Source organism: Lagenorhynchus albirostris, chromosome 7 (assembly GCF_949774975.1).
Source record: "Lagenorhynchus albirostris chromosome 7, mLagAlb1.1, whole genome shotgun sequence".
Taxonomy (NCBI): domain Eukaryota; kingdom Metazoa; phylum Chordata; class Mammalia; order Artiodactyla; family Delphinidae; genus Lagenorhynchus; species Lagenorhynchus albirostris.
In genome coordinates this window covers 107173654-107199122 of record NC_083101.1, presented here as the reverse complement: position 1 = coordinate 107199122, position 25469 = coordinate 107173654, and the positions used below count along the sequence as shown (strand labels likewise).

The following is a 25469-nucleotide window of genomic DNA, read 5'->3' as shown; positions in this document are numbered from 1 at the left end:
CCATCTCTCCAGTATGGCCAGAAATTCCCCTCAGGTATCCTGATCCAGATGTGGGAGCTGGTCATGGGTTCCCAGAGGCTTTGTCATAGGGTTCATCCCTTGGGACCTGGAAGGCCCAGCCCAGAGCCGATTTCCAGGTACATAATGGGCCCAGACGGTGACCTCCACGGAGGCCGCAGCTCAGGGCCCACTGAAGGCTGAGCTGTTTCCTCATTCCAGGAAGCCAGCAGGGCCTGAGTGTGAGGCAGGTACTTCAGCCCCAGAAGGCCAGCTGAGGCGGTCCAGGGTGATGATTATGCAGGAGGGTTCTAAATCAGGATCCTTGAGCGGGAGGCCACTTCGCGCCCTGGTCGCCCCTGTCCATCATCAAGTCAAAGTGACACTACCTCCCTCGTCCTGGGAGCATTTCCATGCGCCTCACCCTGGGGCACCGCCTTACTGTACACTGTCCTACTAGTTTGGTCCAAATTCTCAGGTTCTGTTGTGTTGTTGTTTGTTTACTTGTTTGATGGCAGACAACGACAGCTTTGAGGAAGGTGAGAGCAGACCTCCCTATCAGGCCGGATGGAAATAAGCCTCAGACTGAATTCCGCCACACAGACAGACATTTTTTGAACACTGTTTATTTGCCAACGGGTCCAGCAGAGTTCAGACGGCCTGCTCTGTGGGCTCAGTGAGGTCACAGCCATCTGTCTCTCTAGGAGCCCCGACCATACCTCCCCCTGAGGTCTCACCAGATGCTTTCACTCTGCTCCTTCAAGAGTCAAGAGTGTCTCAAAATTCGTTTGGCCCGCATGTCTTGAATACCTCTGTTTTCACCTAGGAGAATGCGCTTCTAACGTTTACCCTGCGAGTTCTCAAATGTCTCGTGCTGAGCGGTAAGAAAGACAGCCAGTCGCTTCCCAGAGCCCGCTCTGCAGAGGGGGGACCCTACACCAGGCTGCCAATGCCAGCCGGGGTTGGGGTGTCCCTCGTTGAATGCGGCTGGTTGCAGCTGGCCCGGTGTGATACCACACAGAACATCTCATGTCTGTGAAGGGTTTTAAGATCAATCATGGACATCCCACCAAGGAAGCAGGACAATGGCCCTGTCCTCAAGGAGGTGCAGTGTCTGATCAGAGCTGCCGACGAGAAAAGACCACTCGTGCAGCCCAGAGTCCTGGGCAGGCAACAGCGTGCTGTCCTGCGCGTTCTGGAGTGCACAGAAACGTGTGGGCTAACGTTAGTGGTTCTGCAGCCAGGAGAGGTCCAGCCAAGCACTGTTGTGGGCGGGAGGTGACCGTCCTGTTAGAGGCATAACTAAGAATTCACATACACTCTATCTCATCGGATCCTTCCAAGGCTTTGCAGTTGATTCCACTATGATCCCAAGGTCATAGAATTAGTAAGTGTCCGGGCTGGGCTATCAACCCACGTCCACCAACACGCAGCCCTGTCCCATCCCTATAACCTGCTGCATCTCTCTGTCCGGCTCCCGATTCCTGCCCTCTGTGAAGTGTGAACTCAGGCAGCTCAGCAGCCCAGCTACGTTCAGCTCAACTGACCTGAGAAGGGAGCAGGGGCACACACCCTACTTTCTGTTCTCCCTGGGCCCCGGAGGGGGCGCAGGGCTGCACTTTGGATGAGCTGCAGACAGAGCTGGAACGGCCCCTCACTCCCACGTCCTTACGACGGGCCCTGCCCAAACACAGGGCAACTCTGAGGGCCCTCCAACCCCCTGAGAGGTCAGCACGCCCAAACAGACTATGCAGGTGAGGTGCCCTACATAAGCGAGTGAAACTTCTTAGGAGGTCCTTGCCAAACCACTGGGCTCTGGGACTTTCGACGCAGAGTAAAACAGAAAGCCAGTCGTCCCAACACTCTCCCATTTGAGCCGGCTGGTTGCTTCTGCACATTTGAAGCTGGAGCCCGTTATTCTGTGGACTCGGACAGTCCTAACTCTGCCTTGGATGGGGGCTGAGACAAATGCCAATTAGGAGACACTTTGGTGGGGCGGACGTACCCCACGGGGGAGGATGTATAGCCCCAGCGTCTTTAGCTGTGAAATGGTGCCTGAGTTTCGCTCAGCTGTGAAATGTTCCCTGTTCTTAGAGCCAGAGCACCCGCCCGAACTGCCTTCTACTTTGATCTCTGCAAATTGCTTTAAAGGCCACTCTGTGTCTGCTTTCTCCCCCCTAATCCCCGTTGCCATGGCCTTTGGCCAGAAGAGTCCTGCGGTCACATGCAGCAGTTGGCCGGGCGGCGACAGGCTGCCTCACCCCTCCTGAGCATCTCTGCCTCGTCAGGGTTCTCACGGAGGAGAATCTGCGCTTCGGACTCTGCATTTCCCATGGCTAATCCCCCCACACCCCCCGTGGGACCCTCCGATTCTCAGGCACCTTTCTCCCGGCCTGTCGGGGTGGAGCAGCCCTTTCCCAGGGCCTCGCGGCCTTGGAAGGGACACGGCGGCGACGCCGGGTGACCCGGCAGGCCCCCCGCTCCTTTCAGTGAGGCAGTAAATTAGATCTGTGGCTCCTGGGAGCCAGGGCCTTTTCCCGACCCACAGGGACGCACAACTCTTCCTTGGCGGTTTTCTCAGCCACCTCTTTCACTGGGCAAAAAACGATAGGGAAGTTCCGCCTATCCCCAGCCTCGCGGCAGGAGGCCTGTGTGCTGTTCTCCGCGGCAGGGGGCAGGGCCCATCAATTATTCAGCGTGGACCGAGCACTTTATGCAGAGGCCTTAACAAGTATTTTTATAGACTCTTGTCTCACGAGGTCCCAGAGAGACAGAGCAAGGTTTCTAGACAATGGAAGCTGCACTGGGAGTCCAAAGACGCGGGTCTGAGCCCAGCCAGCTCCCTGAACAGAGCTGTGTGACCCCAGGCAAGTCTTGAAACGTCTCTGGTTTGTGATTTCTCTGGGGTCTAACTCTCAGGAAGGCCGCTGCAGCCCAGGCCATCGAAAGTGGGGAAAACGTTTGTAGGCTGCAGTGTGATTTCCTAATGTTTGTGATTGCGCCTGTGATTCCAGGTGTGGACGTGGGAGCGCTGAGTGAGAAGCTGAGCCGTGGCCATTAGCACAGGACGTTGCAAACCGAACTTCACTGGGAGGAACGCCTGAGAGAACACTGGTGAGTGGGTCCCTGTGCCCCCTGCCGGTGCGATTTCATGACGAGGTGACAACCCCACCGGGTGCCGTGGTCTAGGCTCTGTGCTTATTGGTGAGGAAGGAAGTGTCAAGGCCGTTCCACCCAAACCATGCATTTGGCAGGGGAGAAGCAGAGCCCTGAGGGGAAGTGAGTGGCCGCAGGCACTCGGGCTAGGGGTGGGCATGGGGTCCCTGGAGCTGACGCCCCGGTCAGGGACTCCTGTTTCCCACCCGGGTTGGGCCTGTCCAAAACGGTGGCCCCATTCCCCTTCCCTAGCAGCGGTGCTGGGACTCCTGGAGCAGGCAGTGAGGGAGTGAGGATTGCAGCCCACCGGGCCTCTCACCCCCGGTATAGAGGACTGTAGAATAAGGTGGTGTTTGAATTAGGCTCAGAGACTCATGAAATTCAAACCTGAGGCTACGCGGAAAGGCGAAAACATCAAGTTGAGACCAGTCTCCCAAACCCACCCCGGCCCCCCAACTCAGACTCACTAGAAACATTCTGACCTTGAAGCTGCAGGAGGTCTTCTACTGGGCAGGAAACCATCTGGAGGTGTGAATTTGTTCACTAGCTCACAGCACTGCCGTCCTCAGCATTTATTGAACGTCTGCTGTTTGCAGAGCCCTGTGCTCAGGACACAAAAGAGAAAGGAATGCTCTTCCCATCGAGGAGCTAGACAGTGGTCAGGGAGCCAGACACTCCCACGGTTCAAGGTCATACAGGCCAGGGTGCCGTGCGTGTGACAGAGGCCAATGCCGGAAGCCGTCAGAGAATGGCCTGGAAGGTGGGGTATCCTGGAGCGTTTTGGCCAGCCCTCAGCTGAGCTTCAGAGCAGAGCTGTAGACCCAGTGAGAAGGGAGTTCCCTGAAGGGGCTGTGATGGACAAAGGGATAAAACCGACTGCCCAGAAAGTCCTCCTTCTTTCATTCATCCAATCACTCATTCACTCATCCAACAAGTTTATTGAGCACCTACTATGTGCCAGGCACTGTTCTGAGTGCTAGGATCACAGCAGTGAACAAGAGAAAGCCACTGCCCTCAGGGGACTTACATTCAACGTGCAACATCCTAGTTCTGTGAGTGAGGAGAGCTATGAAGAAAAAGGAAGCAGGGACATCTCAGTGGGCTGGTCAGAGCTGGTCTCTGTGGAGGTGACGTGTGAACGTGTGCGTGAGATCAGGCGGAAGTCAGTTGATGGTGCAAGGCATGAGGGCAGGAGCACAACCTCAGGCTCTTAGAGGAAATGGCTGGAGTCTCACAATGGTTTGTGGCAGGAGGAGTGACCCAGGCAGCAAACGGGTGGCTTCCAGGAAGTGGAAAGCGGAGGGCTCTCCTGGTGGCAGCTCGCAGCCCCTGTGGGCGTGCCTTCCCCTGAGGGGTACATCACCGGTGCATGGGAAGAACCCAGGTACCACTCCACTTCCCTCACTAGCATCCCAGAGCACACACGCAACAATAAAGCACCCCCCCAACACACCCCCCCACACACACACCCCGTCCCAGCTCAGTTTGCCTCCGCCATGCACGCACAGTTTGTACCCGGGGTCCTGTCTCTGCATCTTGTCTTCCCCCCGATCTCTGGCACTCCCAACACCAGCTCTGACCAAGACCTGGAATAAAGATGAGCTGGGAAAGATGATCTGTGAAGGGCCAGACCAGCGGGTGTCCCCTCCTGCTTCGGTCACCATGGCAACCTCAGAGGAGGCGAGAAAACACGTTCTCTGGCAGCTCCTGGAAGCACCCTGGTGACCATGGGCCACAGGACTGTGTCCCCCAGCCTCTCAACCCTGGTCGTTAGGGCTCCCTGAGTCTACAAAGCACAGACGGGATTTCACAGCCTCCATCGGCCACCGGAGGTCAGTCCTGAGGCCCAGCCCTGTGCGCTCAGTTTAAGATAAACATCAGGGTTTTATGATTAAACCTAAAAAAGCCTGCCTCGTCCCAGCTGCACTTCCTTGTCCCAGACCTACCGACCTGTCACCCACCTGGAAAGAAAAGGGACTCGCTGCTTTAGGAAAGGAAAGAAAAAGGTTCAGGTGTGAGCCATGGCCTGAGCCACGCTGAAAGCTTATAAAACGCAGTGCAGATGCTGGAGCCCTTTCCCCCGACTCTGTCCTCAGCCCGGCGGTGGCTGACAGGGTGGACGCTGCAACACCTCATTTCAAAAGAGGGGCCGGCTGAGACCCAGACAGGCGAGGCGAGGTGACTCCCCAAGTCTCAGAGCCCCCCCTGGAGAGGGGCTCCGGTCCCAGAGGACAGACCCGCAGCCCGGGAAGCAGGGGTCCCCTTTGTCCTCAGCCCTGGCAGCCCCTGACCCGCTCTCAGGTCACGGCCTGTGGGTAGAAGGTGGGGATGTGTGGCCCTGCTGAGAGCTGGCAGGCAGGCCTGGCCCGGCTAAAGCCAGAGTGGGTGCCGTCCCTCCCTTCCTGCAGCCCCTGCTCCCAAGACGCTGGGTGGCCCCTGAGCCCTGGGCCCGAGTCCGTCCAATGAATCTTTTAGGCCTGGTGACACATGTAACACGCCCACAGGGCGGCTCTCTTTGGGGGACTGATGGGTTGGGCTCATCAGTCAGGGGCCTGAGGCCCACAGAGGTAGAAGGTGGATAAGCAGAGGCAGCAGCAAGCACGGCAGGGGACACAGAGCCAGCGGCCCTGCCCTCACACCCCGCCCCCGTGAGCGGGCCCCGCTGCTGGGTCTGTGTCCTGCAGGGACACTTCTGCAGTGAAGAATCGGCTACTCTGTGGCTGGGGCCCTCACGGGATCTGAATTTCCTCAGCAAGGCAGGTCTGGCAGGGATGGGGTGTCTTAAGGGTCCGTTCCTGCCTTTACCAACCCCGCCCACAACCCCTGTGTGTTACCCACCGCTCTGCTGCTGGGGACCAGGGCCGGCCTGCACGCGTGTGCAAGAGAGTCTGCGCTGCGTGTATCACCAAGCCTAAACCCAGGGCGTGTCAGCTTATGCACGAGGACCCACGGGCGGCACTTCTGCTGGAAGGAGCAGCATACGTGTCAGTTTATCCCTGTGGAAAACTGTTATTACATCCTCATCAAGCACTGCCTGTAGTAGATCGTAAATTAAGAAACATATGAGGGGCTTCCCCGGTGGTCCAGTGGTAAAGAATCCGCCTTCCAATGCAGGGGACGCGGGTTCCATCTCTGGTCCGGCAACTAAGATCCCACCTGCCGTGGGGCAACTAAGCCCACGCGCCACAACTACTGACCCCACGTGCCACAACTAGGGAGAGAAAACCCCCATGCCACAACTAGAGAGAAGCCCACGCGCTGCAACGAAAATCACGCGTGCTGCAATTAAGACCCAATTCAGCCAAAAATAAATAAATAAATTTTCTTTTTTTAAAGACAAGAAACATATCAACTATGAATGCGGATGGACTCTTGGTAAAAGCTTCTTTGAGTCCACAATGGTCATCCACTCTCTGGTTCTCAGCTGGAGGTGGCACCCTCTAAGGGACACGTGGAAATGGGGAGAGGGAGCCTCTCTTGGTATTCAGGTTGTTTTATGACACTGCTTAGCTGTCAGTCATATGCTTTGCCTCCCCCTCATTTCAGTCAGCGCTCCTGGTTATAAGCAACAGAAAGCAGTGTTATTGTAAGGTGTACACAGAATTGGCAGGAGGTAGAGACCCAAGAGAGAAAACAGGCAGAATCGGGGCAGCTCAGAAAACCGAGAGGCAAGAGGGCCCATAGTGATCTGTCTGAGACCCACTCATCGGGGCACTAGGTTTTTATTCACACAAACACCCCCTCCTGGAACACTTCTGACACCAGATGTGTGAGTTTCCCACCCCAAACAACCCTCCAGTTCTCTGCAGACACCAACTGGGTGTTCTACGATTTAACTCAATTTTGACACTATCCACCTAAGGGTAGCATCAGACCCCACAAGTTAAGGGCTCAGTCCCACAAGACTGTCCCCCACTTCACACACCAATTGCAAGTCCCAGGTTGTCACCTGAACTTCTGACCAACTGGCTGTAAACCAGGAATTGCCCACAACCCCTTCCTCAGATTCAGTCATCTGCTTAAATAGCTCACAAAACTCAGGGAAGAATTTAGTACTTGTATTTACCATCCAAGTGAAGACGTCCATAGGGGGAGGGGTGCAGAGCTCCCATGCCCCCTCCAGGCGTGCCATCCCCCCAGTACCTCGGCGTGCTCACCAACCTGGGAGCTCTCAGAACCCCTTCAGTTGGGGTTTTATGGAGGCCTCATTGCATAGGCATGATTGATTAAATCATTGGTGGGTGGTGATTAGGTCAACCTCCAGCCCCTCTCTCCTCCCCAGAGGTCAGGGATGGGGCTGAAAGTTCCAACCCTCTCATCGCGGGTTGGTTCCCCTGGCAACCAGCCCCCATCCTGAGTGGTTTCCAACGGTCACCTCATTAACATAAACTCAGGTGTAGTAGAAGGCGGCTTCTTATTAATAACAGATGACCCTCTTTGCACCTGAATGCCCTGGAGCTGTTTCAAGAAGTGGGAACAAAACTGAGATACCCTAACAAAAAATACTCTTATTGCTTTCATCATGTAGAAAATTACAAGAGTTTTAAGAGCTCTGTGTCAGGAACCAGGGATGGAGACCAAATACACATTTCTTATTATATTACAACATTACCCTCCCACAGTCCTTCAGTAAGGATGGTTTGGCTAAGATGACGCCACATCCCCTGCACTTGACATCTTCCTCCAAGGTTCAACGTCCCTCCGTCCTGGCCTCACATGCCCCAGACTCAGAATCCTGGACCTGAGCAACTGATTGGCCAAGCTCAAGCCTCATGCTCAACTGTCAACATCCACTGAGTCATTTTATGTCCTTTGTCCAACACACGCTTATGTTGGTTCCAAGTGTCAGGAACCCGCTTCAAAGTAGGAGGATATATCAAGGCTCTATAATCAAGGTCAGGTGGAACTGCTTCCCACAGGGCCTCAAGCTACCTCATCTGCTTGGCTTCGTTGGCTAGGCAGACCCTCTCCCTGTGGTGAGCAGCGGGGCCACGGCCGGCTTCTGGGTGGTTCTGACACAGCCACCCAGGGGGGCTCTGACGGGCCAGTTTGAGTCATGTGGCCACCCTGAGGCGAGAGCTGTGACTTCCTTCCAGGAAACAGAAATGCTCTTTCCAGGGGAGGGAGGGGACACTGGGCAGAAGTCCCCTCACCTCACGATGCTGGGCCTGACAGCCTGTATCCAGGCGCCCGAGATCAGGGCAGGTCTCGCGAGGACAGGTGGGGGAGCCCAGATCCCCTCTGCTTCTCTGAGCCCATCCAGATGCGGGGGGAGAGGCGTCCGTGCTCTTTGCTTGTTCATTCACGAACATTTAAAGAGAGCAGCTTGGCCCTGAGGGCTGGGGGTTCCAGGGTGCAGAGCCTGGTCCTTGCCCTTCTGAAGCTCAGAGTCCGGCAGAGGAGACCATGCAGAAAGTTCCTGGTAGAAATGCTGTGGCCCGAGAGGGCCACTGAGCCCAGCGTTATGAGCCAGCCTGGAGCCGGACTGCAGGGTTCCGAATCCCACCTTCTCACTTAGTTCTGTGACCCCAGGCAAGCTACTCAACCTCTCTGTGCCTCAGTCTGCTCATCTGGGTCACGGAGACAAGAATAATATTGCCTCGTGGGGGTATTGTGAGGATTAAATGTGTCCGTGCACATTAGCTCTTAGAACAATGCCTGGAATGACCTGCTCTGAGTAAGCGTCAGCTAATGTTGGGATGACATAATTGTTTGCCCAGTGTGGTCTCGTTGTATCCCCGGGGGCACACACAGCTTGGGCAAGTCAAGAAAAACTTGAAGGGGAAAATCCCTGAGAACTGAGGCAGAGAAGGGAGGGAAGGGCATTCTAGGCCGAGGGGACAGCTTGTGCAAAGTCACGGGGGCCGTGACAGGGCCTGGTACTCAGTGTTGGAAGGATTGCGTATCATGGAGAAGAAATGAGAACCCCGTAGTGGAAGGAGCAGGCCTGAGCCTGGGGATCCACACAGGGAGAGAGTGGCTTCGAGTTTCTTAGGAAAAGGTAGGGCAAGAGGGAGGGAGGGAGGGAGGGAGCGTCCCTTGAGAGAGGGACGGAGAGACAGAGAGAGTGAGAGAATGGGTCAGCGCATCCTTCCCTGCCCGCAGAGCCCAGCTAGGAAGTGGGTTTGGAAGTTGTCCAAGTGGACAGACTAGGTCATGATGAGATGGGGTGTTGGCCGAATGACTGGGCTGCGCCCACCTGGCTCCCCCAGCAGCTGGGGGAATTAGCTCACGGCTGGCACGGCAATCTTCGTGGCAGCAACCGTGCGCCCAGAGCGAGCCAGGAGCGTGTTTGAACAGCCGTCCTTGTGTGCTGCGTGGGTCCCGAGCGCTGGCAGGTTGCTGCTGCAGGAAGGCTGACGTGCCCCCGGGGGTTGTCTTCTGCTTCAGGAATTTCGTGTTCCCCTGCAGCCCGGTGGCCTGCCTGGCGGGGCATGCCTGGGCCTGGTCAGATTACCACCTGGCCCTGTTTTTCCAGATGCCTCAGGCCCCAGGTCTGGCAGCCTCCTGTGGCTTCCCTCCTCGGGCTCTCTGCCTTTGCCACGTCCCCAGTGAGTGTCACTTTGTCTAGGGCTTACTGTAGACCAGGCACTGTTAAGGACTCGATATTTGTCACCTTATGTAATATTCAAAATGACCTGTGAGGTTGATGTTATTACCCTGGGGCCGTGGCTTCGTGAGCCAGGGACCTGGGCAGCCCCCAGGGCCCTTGAAAATCTTTTTTTTTTAATTAATTAATTTATTTGTGGCTGCATTGGGTCTTTGTTGCTGCGCGCGGGCTTTCTCTAGTTGCGGCGAGCGGGGGCTGCTCTTTGCGGTGTGCGGGCTTCTCATTGCAGCGGCTTCTCTTGTTGCGGAGCATGGGCTCTAGGCGCACGAGCTTCAGTAGTTGTGGCTCGCGGGCTCAGTAGTTGTGGCACACGGCTCAGTAGTTGTGGCGCACAGGCTTAGTTGCTCCGCGGCATGTGGGATCTTCCTGGACCAGGGCTCGAACCCGTGTCCCCTGCACTGGCAGGTGGATTCTTAACTACTGCGCCACGGGGAAGCCGGAAAATCTTTTTAGTTAGTACTTTTTAATGAGGCGCCCTGATTGCATTTTGCACCAACCCCAGCAAATTACATAGCTGGTCCTGGTTCTTCCCACTTGTCAGGAGAAGACACAGAAGCAGAGAGTGGTCATGAAGCCACATGACCAAGATCACAGAACTGGGACCCTGGGGGACTGACCCCAAGGCCTATGCCCTCTGGAGTAGAAAGAGGCTGACCCGAGTCCCTCAACCTTCCCAGCCTCGATTTTGCCATTCTCAAAATGGGGTGACCCCTCCTGCTTCTCAGGGCAGCTCTGAGGCTGGAGGGAGAGGACAGTGCACACTCGCTAAAGCTCAGCTGATCAAGGGTCAGCACCGCTGATTCTCAGCGCACGGCGCTCCCGCCAGTGTTTCCAAGCCATCCTGACGCCTTTGTGCCGGTCTTCTCTGAACTGATTTAGAAACCACTAATTAAAATAAGCTCCCCCACCCCCCACCCCCTGCCCAGGAGGCAGCTACAAGAAGGCAGTCGTAACTGTCCCCTCCACACCGCCTCCTACCCCGCGGCGCCGAAGGAAGACCCCTCCTAACAGGTCCTCCCTCTGCAGGCAGGGTGCGGGTGGCGGAAAGGGGGAGGGAGACAGACGTCCCAGCAGCTTCTTCTGCTCACAAATCTCAGGGCTCATCTGCAGCTAGATCCTCTCCAAAAAGCTTCGCTGGAAATAGCCAGCGCTCCTGGTCAGTGGAGCACGCCCTGTAGGTTCACACCACCCCGGCACACTCCAGACTCTGGTACCTCAGCAAAGAGGCAGACGGCGCCTGGGAGGGGCCCCAGACTGCGGCTAATAGGTCTTTAGATTTGGAGAGATTCTTAAGAAGCCTGTGTGACGGTGAGGCTGCACAGAAGACCCCCATGAGAACACCCCAGATTTGCAGGGCATGCTAAGCCTGCAGAGGGCACATACACACCTTAGTTGTGCCACTCCCCCAAACCTAGGAGGTTGGTATTATCACCCCCATTTTACAGGTGAGGAAACTGAGGCTCAGCTAGCCTGGCAGCACCTACGGCCAGACCATCTGATCCCAAGTCTAGTGTTTCTGTCTCAAGACCAGCGGTTCTCAACCCTGGTCATCTCAGGTCACTTGGGGAGCTTTAAAATATGCTGATGCCTAAGTCCAGCCACAGACTTACTGAATCAGGACCCCTGGGATGGCCATGGGACTTGTGTTTGTGGAGGTTCCTCAGGGGATTCTCATGTGTGTGGCTGGAGGCAAGAGCTAGGTTTCCCTGCCGTTGGTTGGGGTGGAAGATTTCTTCTCATTCCCGGGCCCAGGCTCAGAGCATCCCTCTGGTCACATGCCACTGCAGGAAGGGGTTGCAGGAACCATCCGGAAAGACAGCAAGCTCAGCTCTTCTTGAGCAGCTCCAAGCCTCAGTGGGAGAGGAGCCCACAGTCTCCCTGGTGGCCCAGCCTGCCCACCATCGCCCCATGCTTGGTCCCCGTCACCCCAGACAAGCAATCACAACTCTTAGTTTCAGCTTTTCTCCTCAGGCACACACAAGTCCATAAAAATCTCTTCCTTCCCCGCCTTTTCCACACCAAGGGCGGCATCCTCTCCAGGCTGCGAATATATATTTTGTTTCATGTACGCTTTATCTTGGACATTGTTCCAGACCGATTCAGTCTTTTTCACGGCGGCCCGCCCTCAGCACAGATTTTTAAAGCTCACCCTGAAAGCCAAGGGCTCCTCTCCTTGGCCCAAGTCAAATGTCTCCTACTCTGATGGCCCATCTCCACCTGCCAGACACCGTGGGATATGGAGGCTGGGAGCCCTGGGCCTGATTCTGGCTCAGAGCTACTCCTCTGCCTTGTGACTCCAAATCATAGGGCAAGGGCCTGGCTCACACCTCCTCCCTGGGGGTGGGAAGGCCAAAGCGGATCAGAAGACTGCAGCCCCGGCAGGGGAGGCGCTGCCGTGTGGCCCTTTTAGGTGAAGGTGAGAACCGTCTTTCTAGAAGGTGAGTCACAGCCTTGCTCCGTTTAACAATCTCCCTCAGCTGCTGCAGGTTTACTTTCTTCCTCCTCTGACGAGCTGAGAGATAAGGTGCTGTTCTTGGGGAAGGAAGCTGAGAGTGTGCAGGAGGACTTGCCCCAGAGGGCTGGAGCCTAGGACGGGGTTGTGGTGGACGGGGCGGGGCGGGGTCAGGGGGTGCCTGGACCCAAGGCTCACCTGCGTCTGCATGGGGACCGCCTCCGCCCCTCCAGACAGCCTGCGCTCAGAGAGGCCTGAGACCGGCTCTGTCCTTGCTGATCAGCGAGAGCTCTTGGGTGAGTCATTTAACCTCTGAGACTCAGGCTCCTCTGCGTAAAACGGGGACAAAAAGAAGTAATTACAGACTTGCAGTGAGGAGTAAATGAGATAATAGAGGTGGAAACATTTCATACATGGTGAGACACTGCACAAAGTCAACGCTTTTATGATTAACTTTTTTGCATGGACTTAGGGCGCTGAAGTAGCCTCTCTTCCAGTCCTGAACTAGCAGTCAGCAGCCCCGTGTCTGAGCCTCTCTGAGCCTCAGTGTCGCCTTCTGAGGCCGCATCAAGGGGAGGGGTCAGCACTGACATCGTTCCAATCCTTCCTGCAGGCCTCACACCAGCCAGCAGCTTCTCACCGCCTGCCCTTCCCTGTGAGGAGAGGGCTCTGTCCCGCATCCCCTCCGGTCTTCAATCTGCCTTCACCTCCGGCACTGATAGATCTTCTTGGCAAAGCTGCCTCCAAAGATTCCTGCTAACGCTTGTCTGTTCCTGCATCTTGCAAAGCATGGCGCCCACGGCATCTTAAACCCAGATTGTCTGCAGCTGCTCCGGTGGACACTGCAGCTTCGCCCTCCTCCCTCTGGACTCCGGGAGCTGCGCCCGTCCTAGCGATGCCCTCGAGACCCTCGGCCCCAGCTGGGTGAGACCCTTCCAGAGCAGGACCCGACCTTGCCACCCACCAAGACTCCCACGGTGCCCTCCACCACCTCCCATGTCTGGCTGCCCAGGCAGGTTCTAGAATGTCTGTGCCCCAGAGCCGAGGAGAAGACGCAGCCAGTGGGGAAGAAGGGCCGGCAGGCGCAGCCCCGCCTCCCGATGACCACCTCCGGAGCCTGAAGGCCCTCACGGAGAAACTGAGGCTGGAGACCCGCAGGCCCTCCTACCTGGAATGGCAGGCCAGGCTGGAGGAGCAGACGTGGCCCTTCCCGAGGCCGGTGGCCGGGCAGCGGGCCTGTGTGGAAGAGGGGCCCTCAGGCCCCCCAGGAGCGCCCAGGCGGCATCCTCAACCTCATGGGATGGCCAGCCAGGATGATGGGGCCCCGTGCACGGGCAGGCTGGAGGGCTTCGAGAGCATCGATGAAGCTATAGCCTGGCTCAGGAAGGAACTGGTGAGTCCAGATGCCATTCTCTCTCTGTCTCTGTCTCTGTCTCCACCCCTCTGTCTCTCCCCCATCTCTGCCCCTCCCAACGGCACATTTTCCTGTTTAGTCAAGGCTGGGCCTCATTACTGTGTGGGTATATGTGGTCCATGTGCCCATCAGCCCCCAACCACAGGTCCTTGTGGAGAGCCTGAGCCCGTGTTTTTTATTTTTAGTTTGTTGGCCACGCCTTGCAGCATGTGGGATCTTAGTACCCCGACCAGGGATGGAAGCCTCACTCCCTGCATTGGAAGTGTGGAGTCTTAACCACTGGACTGCCAGGGCAGTCCCCCTGAGCCTGTGTTTTGAAGGTGTCCCCAGCGCCACTCCTGGCATCAGAGTCCCATACACTCCTTCCTGGACTGTGACTGCCCCTCTTCCTCTCTGAGTCCCTGTCACCCTGCCACCTGCCCAAGCTGCTGGCCGCTCCTGTGGCCCTTCATTCAGCAGCCAACCCCGCCCCATGGCGCTGCTCTGGGCAGCGGGGCCGCGTGAGGCAAGCACAGGGCAGCGCAGGCGCTGCTGTGAGTAGCTCGGGCTCAGCCCAGCAGCGCAGCGCTCTGCCCACACTGACGGGTGTACAGGGAGCTGCCCAGGGGCAGCGTGGCTGATCAGGCCTGGCGGGGGTGAGGGCTTTGGGCTGAGGCTCGGGGTCTGAGTAGGAAACTGCCCATATGTTACAGCTGGGAGGGCATCCAGGTGGAATAAGTGTGAGCATTGGGCGTGCGTTGGGAGCCGGGGCCAGCAGCTCGACCTTTTTTCTGCCCACGGGCACGGCAGGCTCCCATCAGGGGCGTTGCTCAGCACATGAGAAGGGGGTTGGCGTGCAGAGCTGTGCGCCCGTCGCCCGGGGGAGAATCACTGGTCCTGGGCATGGTGGTGTCTCAGCAGAGCCAGGTGTGATGCTAATCGTGTGCTTTCAACTCCTGCCCCAACCAGCCCGTCACCTGCGGCCCAGGTCACAGCTGCCCAGTCGGGCCACCCTGGCCACAGGTGAGCCAGCAACCGAGGGCCAACCGCCTTCCAGAGCCTCCAGTAGCTCCTGGTCCCACAGGGTAGGCAGAGGCCTGCCTGGTTTGCCGGGCAGAATCCTGAAAAATAAATCCCCTTGGGGGCCTGGAATTCTTTGTGAGTTAAGGTAAAGAACTGGGGCCAGGAGGGCTCAGGGACTCAAGTATCTGGTTAATCAGACATCTTTTTCGGTTTTAATCTTTGATGTTGAGACTGTTTCTCAAATCACGTCTCCACTACGTCTGTCCTGGTAACTGGAGTGTTAGTTGCTTGCAGAGAAGACGCGGCCGCTGGGGATTCGCGCTGCGTCTCCAGACTCCCCAGCGCCACTGGGTGCTCTCGGGGCGTGTAAGAGGCGAGGACGGAGGGCCACGAAGCTGCTCTTTAAATCCTTGAGGCTGCACTGCTTTGATTTGTTTTCATAAAGAGGAACAAAAAAACAGTCCCATCAGTCAAGGATTCAATTAGCTGGCATTGGGTTCATTTGAGGTGTGATGGCTTCTGGGAGTGGAGGCTTTTGCTTCTAAGTAGGTTAGCATCCCGCACGGGTCCCCGTCGGGGGTGGAAATCAGAGAAGGAATTTCCTGGATGTGAACCGGTAGGGCATTCTCTCAAGTTGTCCCCCACGTCCGCCGGAGGAGAGCCGCCCCTCAACCCTGGCTGTATGTTACACTTACCTGGGAAGCCTTGAAACCCCCAACTCCTAGACCACACCCCAGACCAGTCAGACCAACATCTGGGGGTGGGCCCCAGGCCTCAGTAGTTTTTCAAGCTATTCTCAAAGTGCAGCGTGGGTTGAGAACCACTGCCATAGACCTACAGGCCGTGCTCATTTTTCTTGCCAAGCCCATTGCAAGCCAAGCAGCGCGAAGTGCCCCGGCCGGAGTGCACTGGCTGAGGGGAGGAAGGTGGACCAGGCCAAGGGCACCCGGGGGTGACGTATGGAGTCATACTCCACAGGCAGGGAGAGGAGCGTTAATCGTCAGGACTAACGTGGCTGCCTAAGGCTATTGTAAATAAGTACAGCGAACATCGGCATTATTAACAATGCTTCATGTTTGCGTATTTTCCCCCTTTCCATGCCACTTCTCTGTGCTGCCAAAGGTGGGTAATAAGCATAATAATAGTAATAATATCAAGATTTGTTACCAGTTGAGTGACTACCGTGTGCCAGGTGTTTCACATGCATGACTTAGCTCTTCTGAGTGTCACATCACCTTCCTGTTGCCCCATTTTACAGAAGAGGAAACTGAGGCTCAGAGGGGAATGTAGCAATAATTGAGAGGGTAGAAATTTGACCAGTGGCCTGTCTGGTTGCCTCGCCCAGGCTCTTCTTAGCCACTGTACTACACAGTGTCTTCCAAAGGCAGTTGATTTTGTGCCATGACTTCACAAAGATGTTGGCAGTCGATAGGTGAGGCAGAGGGAGAAACAAAATTGAGAGTCCAGCCCTCACGCTGTGGTCTCTTTTGTTCCTACAGCAGACCTGTGCAATTGCTGTTATGTCTCCATTATACAGATGAGTAAACTGAGGCTCATAGAGTCAGACGACCTGCCTAGAATTATATGACTAATAACTGGTGAACTCAGCCTTCACCAGTGAGAGTACAGCTTTGGGGAGAAAGGCAGGGGGTGAGAGGTGTCCCTCCCACAGGGCCCCATCGGGCAGGCCTCCTCCAGCTGCAGGTAGAGAAACTCTCAGAGCAAAGACTCTCCAACTCTAATGGGCAGATTCTGATCTTGTTCAAATGAAGATTCTGATCTTACAGGTCTGGGATGGGGTCCATGATTCCAAATTTCCAACAAGCGCCAAGGTAGTGCTTGCTGTACTGCTGGTCCGGACCACACTTTGAGAATCAAGGACTGAAAGGCAGGCAAGACTGGGGTCAGAGAACCAAGAAGGGTCCTCAGAGGGAACCCCCAAGGGTCCCCAAGCCTGTGCCTTAAACCCTGTCCCTGCTGTAACTGTCCTCTGGGCTTGGGCTCAGCCAGTGGGCTCCGGGGATGAAGCCATGTCGTCCCACACCAAATGGTCCAAGAGCTGAATTAGTTCAGAAGACTTTAAGTCTGAGGTCAGAGCAGCCCAAATGCAGACCAGCAGGCAGGCCAACTGAAATGTGCAGTTCTGCCCGCTTCTGAGATTAAACAGTAACAAAGGCGACCTATAAAATCCTTTGACTGACTTGAAAACAGAGTTGAACATTTGATCAACACGCCCACGCTCCCGTTTTGACTCTCAGTCGAAACATTAAACTTCACGTCATTGTTTTCCCTAATTCATCATCTGTTAACTCATTGAAGGTGTCATTAAAAATTAACCTGTTTTTTAAAAATAGTGATTTCAAAAGTGGTTTCAAATAACCTTTGTTTTATTTTAAGCCCAGAGTCAAGTTTTCTCTATACCGGGGCAGGCTCTCTCTACCAATTTATCAGACCCGTGTGCAAATTTGTCTTTTCTCTTGGTGTGGCCAAGGAAACATCTGTAATTCAGTCAGCTGTGTAGCTGTTTGCCCCACACGATGCCATACTCAACTGGCTGGGAGTTCGGGGTCAGTCATGGGTTTGTGCCCTGAACGGGTCTCTGACCATCAAGAGCTTATACCGGAGCAGTTGATGAAACTAGCGAGGTTCTTGTTGACAACGCTGACCTTCCTCGAGGCAGGCGATGTCGGGTCTGGAGGGATGGGCGGTCCAACCCTATCTCCTAGGAGGTTAGCTCAAAGGCAGAGAGCGACTGCCTGAATCTTGGCTTATTTCCAAGGCCAGAGAGGGTCCTAGCAGCTCCCTCAGGGTCCACCCTTCCTCTCAGCTTTCACTGCAGGGAAAGTGCAGTCGCTCCTGACACCCCCAGGGACCTGCACGTAGAAGGTTTTCCTTCAGAGTAACATGTTGGGGGTACAAGGGGGGTGGCAATCCTTAAGCCCTGTTGGCACTGCTCCTCGGAAGGCTTGACCTTCAGCTCCCTGTGTATTCAGGAAAGGTGTCACCATCCGGCCACGGCAGGCAGGGCTGCTGCCTCTGTGCCCGGCAGCTTCGGGCCACCTGACTCCCCAGGCTGAGACCCAGCATCGTTTACTGGGGAGACCGACTCAGAGCCTAGCGAAGTGGCCCTCTGCAGCTCTGCTTGATCCAGGCTGCTCCCGCTGCCCGAGGCCACAGCCTCCAGCTTTCCACCTTCAGGGTAGCCTCACTAGGTCCAAGGGGCCTGGAGTGGGGCTGGGGCAATGCTTCAGGAAGGGGTGAGCTAGAAAGGATGTGGCCCTGAAGCTGTGGGTCTCAGCCCTCTAGCTGAGCCTGAAATTCAGAACACGTCACAAACCTCTGATTGCGTTTGGCCCCAGAGCTTGCAGCCCAAGAGAAAGAGGGACACTCCCTTCTGCCTCTCTCTTTAGTCCTGCTAAAACGCTCCCCTTGCCAACATGAAGGATAAAGAAAAGGGAGAAATCGTCTACTTGGCCTGTGCGGTGCCAAAACTAAAACCAAAACAAAACATTCCAGCTTCCTAAGGTGTTGCCTTTGTGGCGAGAATCCCTGGCGTCAACAGGTATTTTTCTTTTAGCCTCATGCAGGTGTTTGATCCCCACAGACAGAGCCCCCCGCCAAAAAGGTGTTTATGGTTGTTAGAAAAAAGGAAAGGAAATCTGACAAGTTTTAATTATTCTAAGGCCTGCCATGGCAGGAGGCCCGTAGCCCTGGACCCAGCTGGCCTCTCCGGGTTAACCCTCTCTTGCCTGTGCCGCCCGCTTGACAAGCACGTGACTGGTGTGTCCAGGCACAGCCCTCTGAGGCCAGTGTTATCCACTGCTGCTGAATGATAGCGGCCGAATGACAGTTCGAGCTCACTGAGCATCTTCTGATGGGGATGGAGGTGAGAGGCGTGAAGGTGATAGCCACGTTAACCCCGCCCATCTGGGGGAGCATTTTATGGTCCTCAAGGCACGTTTACATACAGTGTCTGAGTGGGACGGCTTGGAGGTATTTGCTATTCCCGTTTTACAGATGAGAAAACTGAGGCTCAGAAAGATGATGAGCCCGAGAGTCAGAGGTTAAGTGACTTGCCCAAGGTCACATGTAAGGGTGTGGCTAAGCCAGGACACAGACCTGCATCTCCTGGCTCTGGACCCAGATCTCTTTCCTTTGTACTGGGTACAGGTGCTCACATCAGATGTTCAAATCAGTAGGCCCGTGAGTTGTCAAAAAGCCTGCATTTGAAACTCTGCTGATTTCAGAATGGGGGGACGTCCCTGGTAGTCCAGTGGTTAAGACTCCTACCCTCCAATGCAGGGGGCGCAAGTTCAATCCCTGGTCGGGGATCTAAGATCATGGCACGGCTGAAAAAAAAAAAAAAATCAGGCCTTGATTTTAGAACGGGACATGTGTAAGGGGTCACAGAGAGTTATTAGCAACGCCTCATAACAACCCTATGGCAGGGATGGGGGCAGCCATGCCCGGTCCATAACGAGGATAATACCTTGCTCAGAGCTACCCAGGGGGCTGCTGGCTGAGCTGGGGTTTGATGCACAAGAGTTTCTAGCCTAGGTGTCACTTTGCCCGAGGCTAGGTCTCCTCTGCATAGCAGGGGCTTTCCACCCATCCACTCCTGCCGGGGGAAGCCTATCTCGTTAATCTGGCCAGATACCGCCCTTTAGCAGTTACTAAGGAATTGCTAAACAAAGGGGCCTACAAAGGAAATACTCCAAAACATCAATGACCTTTATTTCTGGGAGCTGATATTATCCTTTGGACTTTGCTGTAGTTTCTGAAATTTCTAAAATAGAAATATATATGATTAGGGAGAAAAAATGATTATAAAAGTAAAAGACAAAAGACGGGAAAGAACTAAGGTCCTCTTCTTGCCAGTGTAATTGGCACACATGCCTCCCCTCATAGCTTCCAGGTTAAATAAGGCATCGGATCTCCTAGAAAAAGATAAAACATGGGATCTGCCATTGCTAGACATCCCCCACTAGGTGGGAACTGTTGACCAGTGGGATGAAGGTGGCTCCAAATCAGGAGATCCTGCCTGCTTTCCATCTCTTGGCCACCTCGCAATGCAGAGAAGAGGATGGGAGAGGGCAGGGCTAGAGGCCTGATGGCCGCACTTAACCAGAAGAACAGCGCGAGGTGGTCCTGGGGCTGTAAGAGGCAGGCGGGCGTCCTTCGATCCAACTTGTTCGTTCAGTACGAGCTGTGTTGACCAAATGCCTGGGCTTAGGTGCTGGTGCCGGTGGGGACAGGGCCCTTGTCTTTATGGGGCCCCCCCTTTGTGGATGAGACAAACATGTGAACAGTGACACCGTGAGACAAGAGCTATGCTAGAGGAACAGTAAATGTAGTCCCCAAATGCTTTGGGGTGTGAGGCCCACGTTGAGCAATTACCGAGTGCCAGGTACGGAGGACTTTGAAATTAACCAAAGGGAAGTACACATCCCTAACTTCCTTAGCAACCAGATCCACGTCTCCAAGGCTTGACATTAGCCTTCTCCTTATTCCCATTCCCATTGTCCTGTGATAATTAAAACCCAGCTCCTCGGAGGGGCACCCTCCCAGCTGTGGTAACTACCCTCCAGGCTAGTGTGTAGTAACCGCTGGATCAGGCTCCCAGCCCTCTGTGGAAATGCAGATGCCGTAAGGCTGGGACTTCACATGTACCTGCAGGTGATTCTAATGTGACAGGGCCCGTAACTGGTCACAGGTGGAGTCGGCAAAGCATGCAGTTTGTAACTAGATTAGACGTCCAGTCAAGTTCTACCTCATCCTGGCTGTGTGAGTTTAGGAAACCCCGTTAGCCTGGCCCTCGGTTTTGTCATTGTAAAGCGGAGATTATACATCCTACCCGGCAGGGGGTTGTGACAGGACAGCGAGGCGGGCACAGAGGGCAGAGGGCACCTGCTGGGCTCCCGAGGTGGGCAGGCACTATGCACGCACATCCATGTGCCTCTTCTATGGTGGCACTAACACCACCCCCATTTTATGGGTGAGGAAACTGAGGTAAAGTGGTCAACCAGCAGAGCAGGGATTGAAGCCCAGATCTGCCGGCCTCAGAACCCCTGCTGCCCAGCCAGGGGCTCCCGAGGTCAGAAGAGGTGAAGGCGCATCGTGCTTCACGAGGCTTTGGGCCGTCAACACCTCAGACGTAGTTCATGAGTTGAGCAGTCAACTCGCTGTCTCAACTCCTGGAACTCTGGGCCGTCGTTCTCCAATGCTTCCCGATTCTGCAGTCTTTCAGGCACTCTCCTGCCTCTGAGAAGGACACTCGTACACAGGGTCTCGGGGCTGTTCACGGCCGAGGTGCCCCTGGGCTGGACTGTCCGTTTCCGAGGGGTGTGTTATTTTACAGGCTCTGGACCCACCCTTGCCCCGGGGCTCCTCCAGGGGCTGAAAAGCCGGCACTGCCCCGAGGTGTTGGCCGCGTCCCCAGGCTCAGGCGTGAGCCAGACTCAGCCAGCAAGCTGACAAAAGCCAGGGAAGGGCCACCGAGGCTCCCTCCAGGTGGCTAAGCCCTCGGCAGCAGGGAGATGGTTTCCAGAGCTGCACCGAGGGTCTGGCACTCGGGGGGCACCGCTCCCGACCGCTGGCAGGGCCAGGCCAGGCCCCAAGGTGCCCAGGAGCCAGGGAGGGGCCTGGGTGGCAGGCGGCCCTGGCTTCTCTACCTCCCACGTGGCTCCCCCCAGGGCGGGCACCACCCCCACCCCTGCCCCGGCACAGGGACTGAGGAGGACAAAGCCTCCTCCTGCCAGAGCAACTGCTTCGCGCGGTGCTGGTTACAACTATGGACGGAGCCATTGGTGCTCGAGCAGGAAGGAACCCAAGGGGTGGTGAGCCTTCATTTTTCAGCCAGAGACGGAGATGGGTGGAGAGGTCCTGCGAGTGTCCACTAGCAGCTGCTGCTGGTGGGCTCCCCCTGCCCTCTCTAGCCTCTCCCACGCTCCAGCTGGCGGCCCCACGTCGGGGCTGGACACGCTGCATGGCGCTCAGCAGTCCCCGAGCTTTCCTGAGCACCCAGGGTGTGCTCGGACTCACCCCCTAACTCTGGCATGTGAAGGGGAGCCAGGCCACGGACGCCCCACGGGCACAGCAGACACCCTCCTGAGATGGGCTCTGAGTCCAGCCCAGCACTGAGGCTGCTGTGAGGCCCCTCCCGGGGTGAAGCCCAAACCATTATTCCCTCTAAGGAGGCAGGTTCCAGGGTAACGGAGCATGAGATGACTTGGGAGAGCTAATGGCCTTGCTCACACTTGCAGAGAACAGATTTGCTTCACTTCCTTTGGAAGGCACAGGTGGGAATCTATATATAGAAACTGCAGGTGCAGGGGCACCTTAATCACTCATAGGAGACCTAGTTCCACAGGGCTCGCTTCCTGACTCTTGGGCAGTGAGGGTTCCTGGCTGGTTCCTGGGCTTACTTGGTGTCAGACGTGAAACTCCCAGCCCATCCGTTTCCAAGCCGGGGAGCCCAGAACCCAAGAAAAGTCTAGAAGTCCCCACACAGGTGCTCCAGGGGTCTTCTGGGGGCTCCCTAAGGATGCCAGGCACCTCAGCCCTGTTCCATCACATTTGACAGTGGCCCTGGCTAGAGCTGATCTCCACGCAATCCCTTAATGAAGCGCTACTCCTGCCTGTGCTGGTGGGCGCTCCCTGCAGGTGGAGGTTCAGAAGGCAACCCAAGGAGTTCATGGCAGAGCAGGAAGTGCGGGGGGTGGGGGGGGGTCTCGTCTCTGTCTACTCTCTCGCCTAGAGACACCCTAGCAGGAGAGGCGGGGGACCAGCCCTCCCTGCAGTCTTGCTTGGGGCTCAGGGGGAATAGCTGTGCTGTGGGCCCCACTCCAGCAGCCTGGCACAGGGGGTCACCATCCCGGGGCTAGTTGTTGCCCAGCAAGGCCCCCACTTGCTGTCCAGGGCAGTGGCAGGGAAGTTGGGGAAGTCCCCGGCCCACCCTGCGGGCCTGAACCCATCGTGTCCAAGCTGAGGACACCCCTGCCTGGGAGATGCCTCCACGGCAAATGCTGAGGTGCTTCGGTGTTACTGGCTCTGTGACTCTGGACAGACCACTTGGTGACGAGATGCCAGTACTGCCCTACCAGCCCAGCCGGCCGTACTTGGTATTGATAACAATGGGAAGGGCGACACAGGTGTCAGGTGTGAGCAATCACCCCCAAAGTGTGTGGGAAGCATGGGTTGGTGACTAGTTCTGCTCCAGGCAGTTGGGGAACAAAGGAGAATCACACTCTCCTCCAGAACTCCTAAACCTAGTAGGAGAGATAAGAATGTCATATGGGAAATAAGAAAAAATAACTGACGGCTTAGCTCTATGAAGAATGGATAAAGTGGAACTAATATTTGTGGAACCCCGTGTCCTGGACCAAGTGTCTTATATATGTTTTATTTACTTAATTCTCAGAACAGGCAGGCATTATTATTGCACCCATTTCACAGATGAGGAAATTGAGGCTCAGGCAGCTTGAGCAACTTGCCCAGAGGGGCACCTCCAGTGAGTGGTGGTGAAGGACTTTGGACCCACAAGCCGATGCTCTGTTCATTCTACTCGAGGCCTCTCCCCAGGCCTGGAGGGCAGCCTGGGTGGGAAAGTCAGGGATGGTGTCCTAGGATTGTCCCACCTGTGTAAAATCAAGACCTGGCTCTAGGAGAATTGAATTCATTCATTCATTCATTCGATCAATGCCTTTTTTTTTTTTTAACTTAAAAAATATACTACTTTATTCCAACTTGTGTTTCCACCTCAGCCATGCCTTTTGAGCACCAGGCCTGATCTCTCCTGCGTGTTTTACTGTCTGGTGAGGAGACAGGCAATGCTGTGTGTAGGTGTTGCCGTAAGAGGTACCTATGGTTGGGGTGTCACCCAGCCTGCAGGGTTGGGGGGCAAGGGCTGAGCTGGGCATGTGGATGATGGCGTGGGAAGGAGTGGTTCTGGGGGAGGGGACACAGACCCAGCGTGGCTGCCACAAGGCACCAGGGGCTCAGAATGGGAGTTCAAGGCTGGAGAGAGCAACGGAGCCAGGAGGGCCGGTTGTACCTTTGAAAGGTTTGAAGAAGGGGAGAAACCTGGCTGCTGGCCTCTTGACTGCAGGGCTGAGTGCAGAGAGTGGGAGGGGGGCAGGGAGGCGCGAAAGGATGCTGAGATGCAGGCTGACAAGTGAATGTGGGTGTGCTCATCTGGGCCTGTCTTTCCCGTCTCTCCCCTCTCACAAATTCCTTTCTTGGGTGTACGGCTTCTAGGGCTCCCTCATGTCCAGGATGCAACCTTATGAGGTGGGGGGAGGTGACGAGCATCCTCTTTCCACAAAGGGGTCGCATCTCCTGCCCCGGGCCACTCATCTCCTCATAGGCTGGACTGGGACTGTCTTCATCCATTCAGGCCGCTGCAGCAAACCATCTCCAACGGGGTGGCTGATAAACGACTGACATTCAATTATCACAGTTCTGGAGGCTAGAAGTCTGGGGTCAGGGTCCCAGCATGGTCAGGGGAGGGTCGTCTTCCGAGTTAAAGACTTCTCGCTGGGTCCTCACATGATGGAAAGGGACGAGGGGACTCTCTGGGGGTCTCTTTATTATTATTATTATTTTATTTTTATGCGGTACGCGGGCCTCTCACTGTTGCAGCCTCTCCCGTTGCGGAGCACAGGCTCCAGACGTGCAGGCTCAGTGGCCGTGGCTCACGGGCCCAGCCGCTCCGCGGCATGTGGGATCTTCCCGGACTGGGGCACGAACCCGTGTCCCCTGCATCGGCAGGCGGACTCTCAACCACTGCGCCACCAGGGAAGCCCCCTGGGGTCTCTTTATAAGAATAGTAATCCTATCGTGAGGGCTCTACCCGCATGACCGCATCACCTCCCAAAGGCCCACCTCCTAATACCAACACATTGGGCTTTAGGATTTCAACATATGAATTTGAGGGGGACACAAAGATTCAGACCAAAGCAGACTAGAACCCAGAACCTCTGGGGGCAGACCTGGGGGCCTTCAGAAGGCACCACCCTGTCCTTCCCAAAGGTCAGCCTCACCTGTGCAGGCGGCAGCTTGGCCTAGGAACTTCCAAGTTTGCAAAGTGAAGACTTTATCATATAGTATGTAGAGCTTGACTCTTGCCACTGGCGACGGAGAGTCCCTGCTGGGGCCTGAAGCACCCCCTGCTCTCTGTCCTGGCTCTGGGGCTCTGCTCCGACTTTCCCTCCTGGCAGACAATGGCTCCAGGGGCATCAGGAGAACCCAGATTCAGCCTGTCCCTGCCCCAGCGCCAAGATTGGGGCTGCAGAGCAAGCGGAGGCCGAAAAACATGTTCCAGCCTCTGCCTGAGTCAACAGCATCCCCTGGAAATCAATTCACAAACCCAGTTTGGTTTCTAGGAGGTATTTGAAAAAAAAAATTAATTTTTCCCAGCATCTGAGGTTGTCATCCAGCAGCACACCTCAGTGACAACCCTCACGTTCTTTCCTCACAGCATGTCTCTGGCTCTTTCTCAGAGGCCAAACCCAAGATCAAATAATGAATCGTGTTTTATCCAGGCTTCTATTTCTACACAATGCTGATTAAAACAATAACTGGACGTTTAGTTGAGCTAAGTCATGAGACAGGTTATGCAAACTCCTTCCATGGTTCAAGATGAAGTCTCATAGAGAAGGGAGCATGTTCCGAGAAAACGGCCTGGATTTTATACCCAGTCTCTCTTCAGCATCGATCAGAGGCTCATTGTGGCTGTTGGGCTGGGATAGCTTAGATTCCAGCCTCAGAAATCGGGATTGAACAAAATGCCCTTGATCACCTTGGGATTTTTGTTTTCCTGTCTGCCTGGATACTGTCCA

At 55.6% G+C, this 25469-nt stretch overlaps 1 protein-coding gene across 1 annotated transcript in view; it reads left to right on the top strand.

The window, feature by feature from the left end:
• Positions 1 to 25469, top strand: part of FAM167A (family with sequence similarity 167 member A) — a 40792-nt gene that overhangs the window by 2842 nt on the left and 12481 nt on the right. Inside the window, exons 2-3 of the mRNA XM_060153615.1 lie at positions 3012 to 3111; positions 12829 to 13608. Coding sequence (XP_060009598.1) covers positions 13240 to 13608 — 369 coding nt within the window. The 5' untranslated portion in view covers positions 3012 to 3111; positions 12829 to 13239. The remainder of the gene's footprint in view (positions 1 to 3011; positions 3112 to 12828; positions 13609 to 25469) is intronic.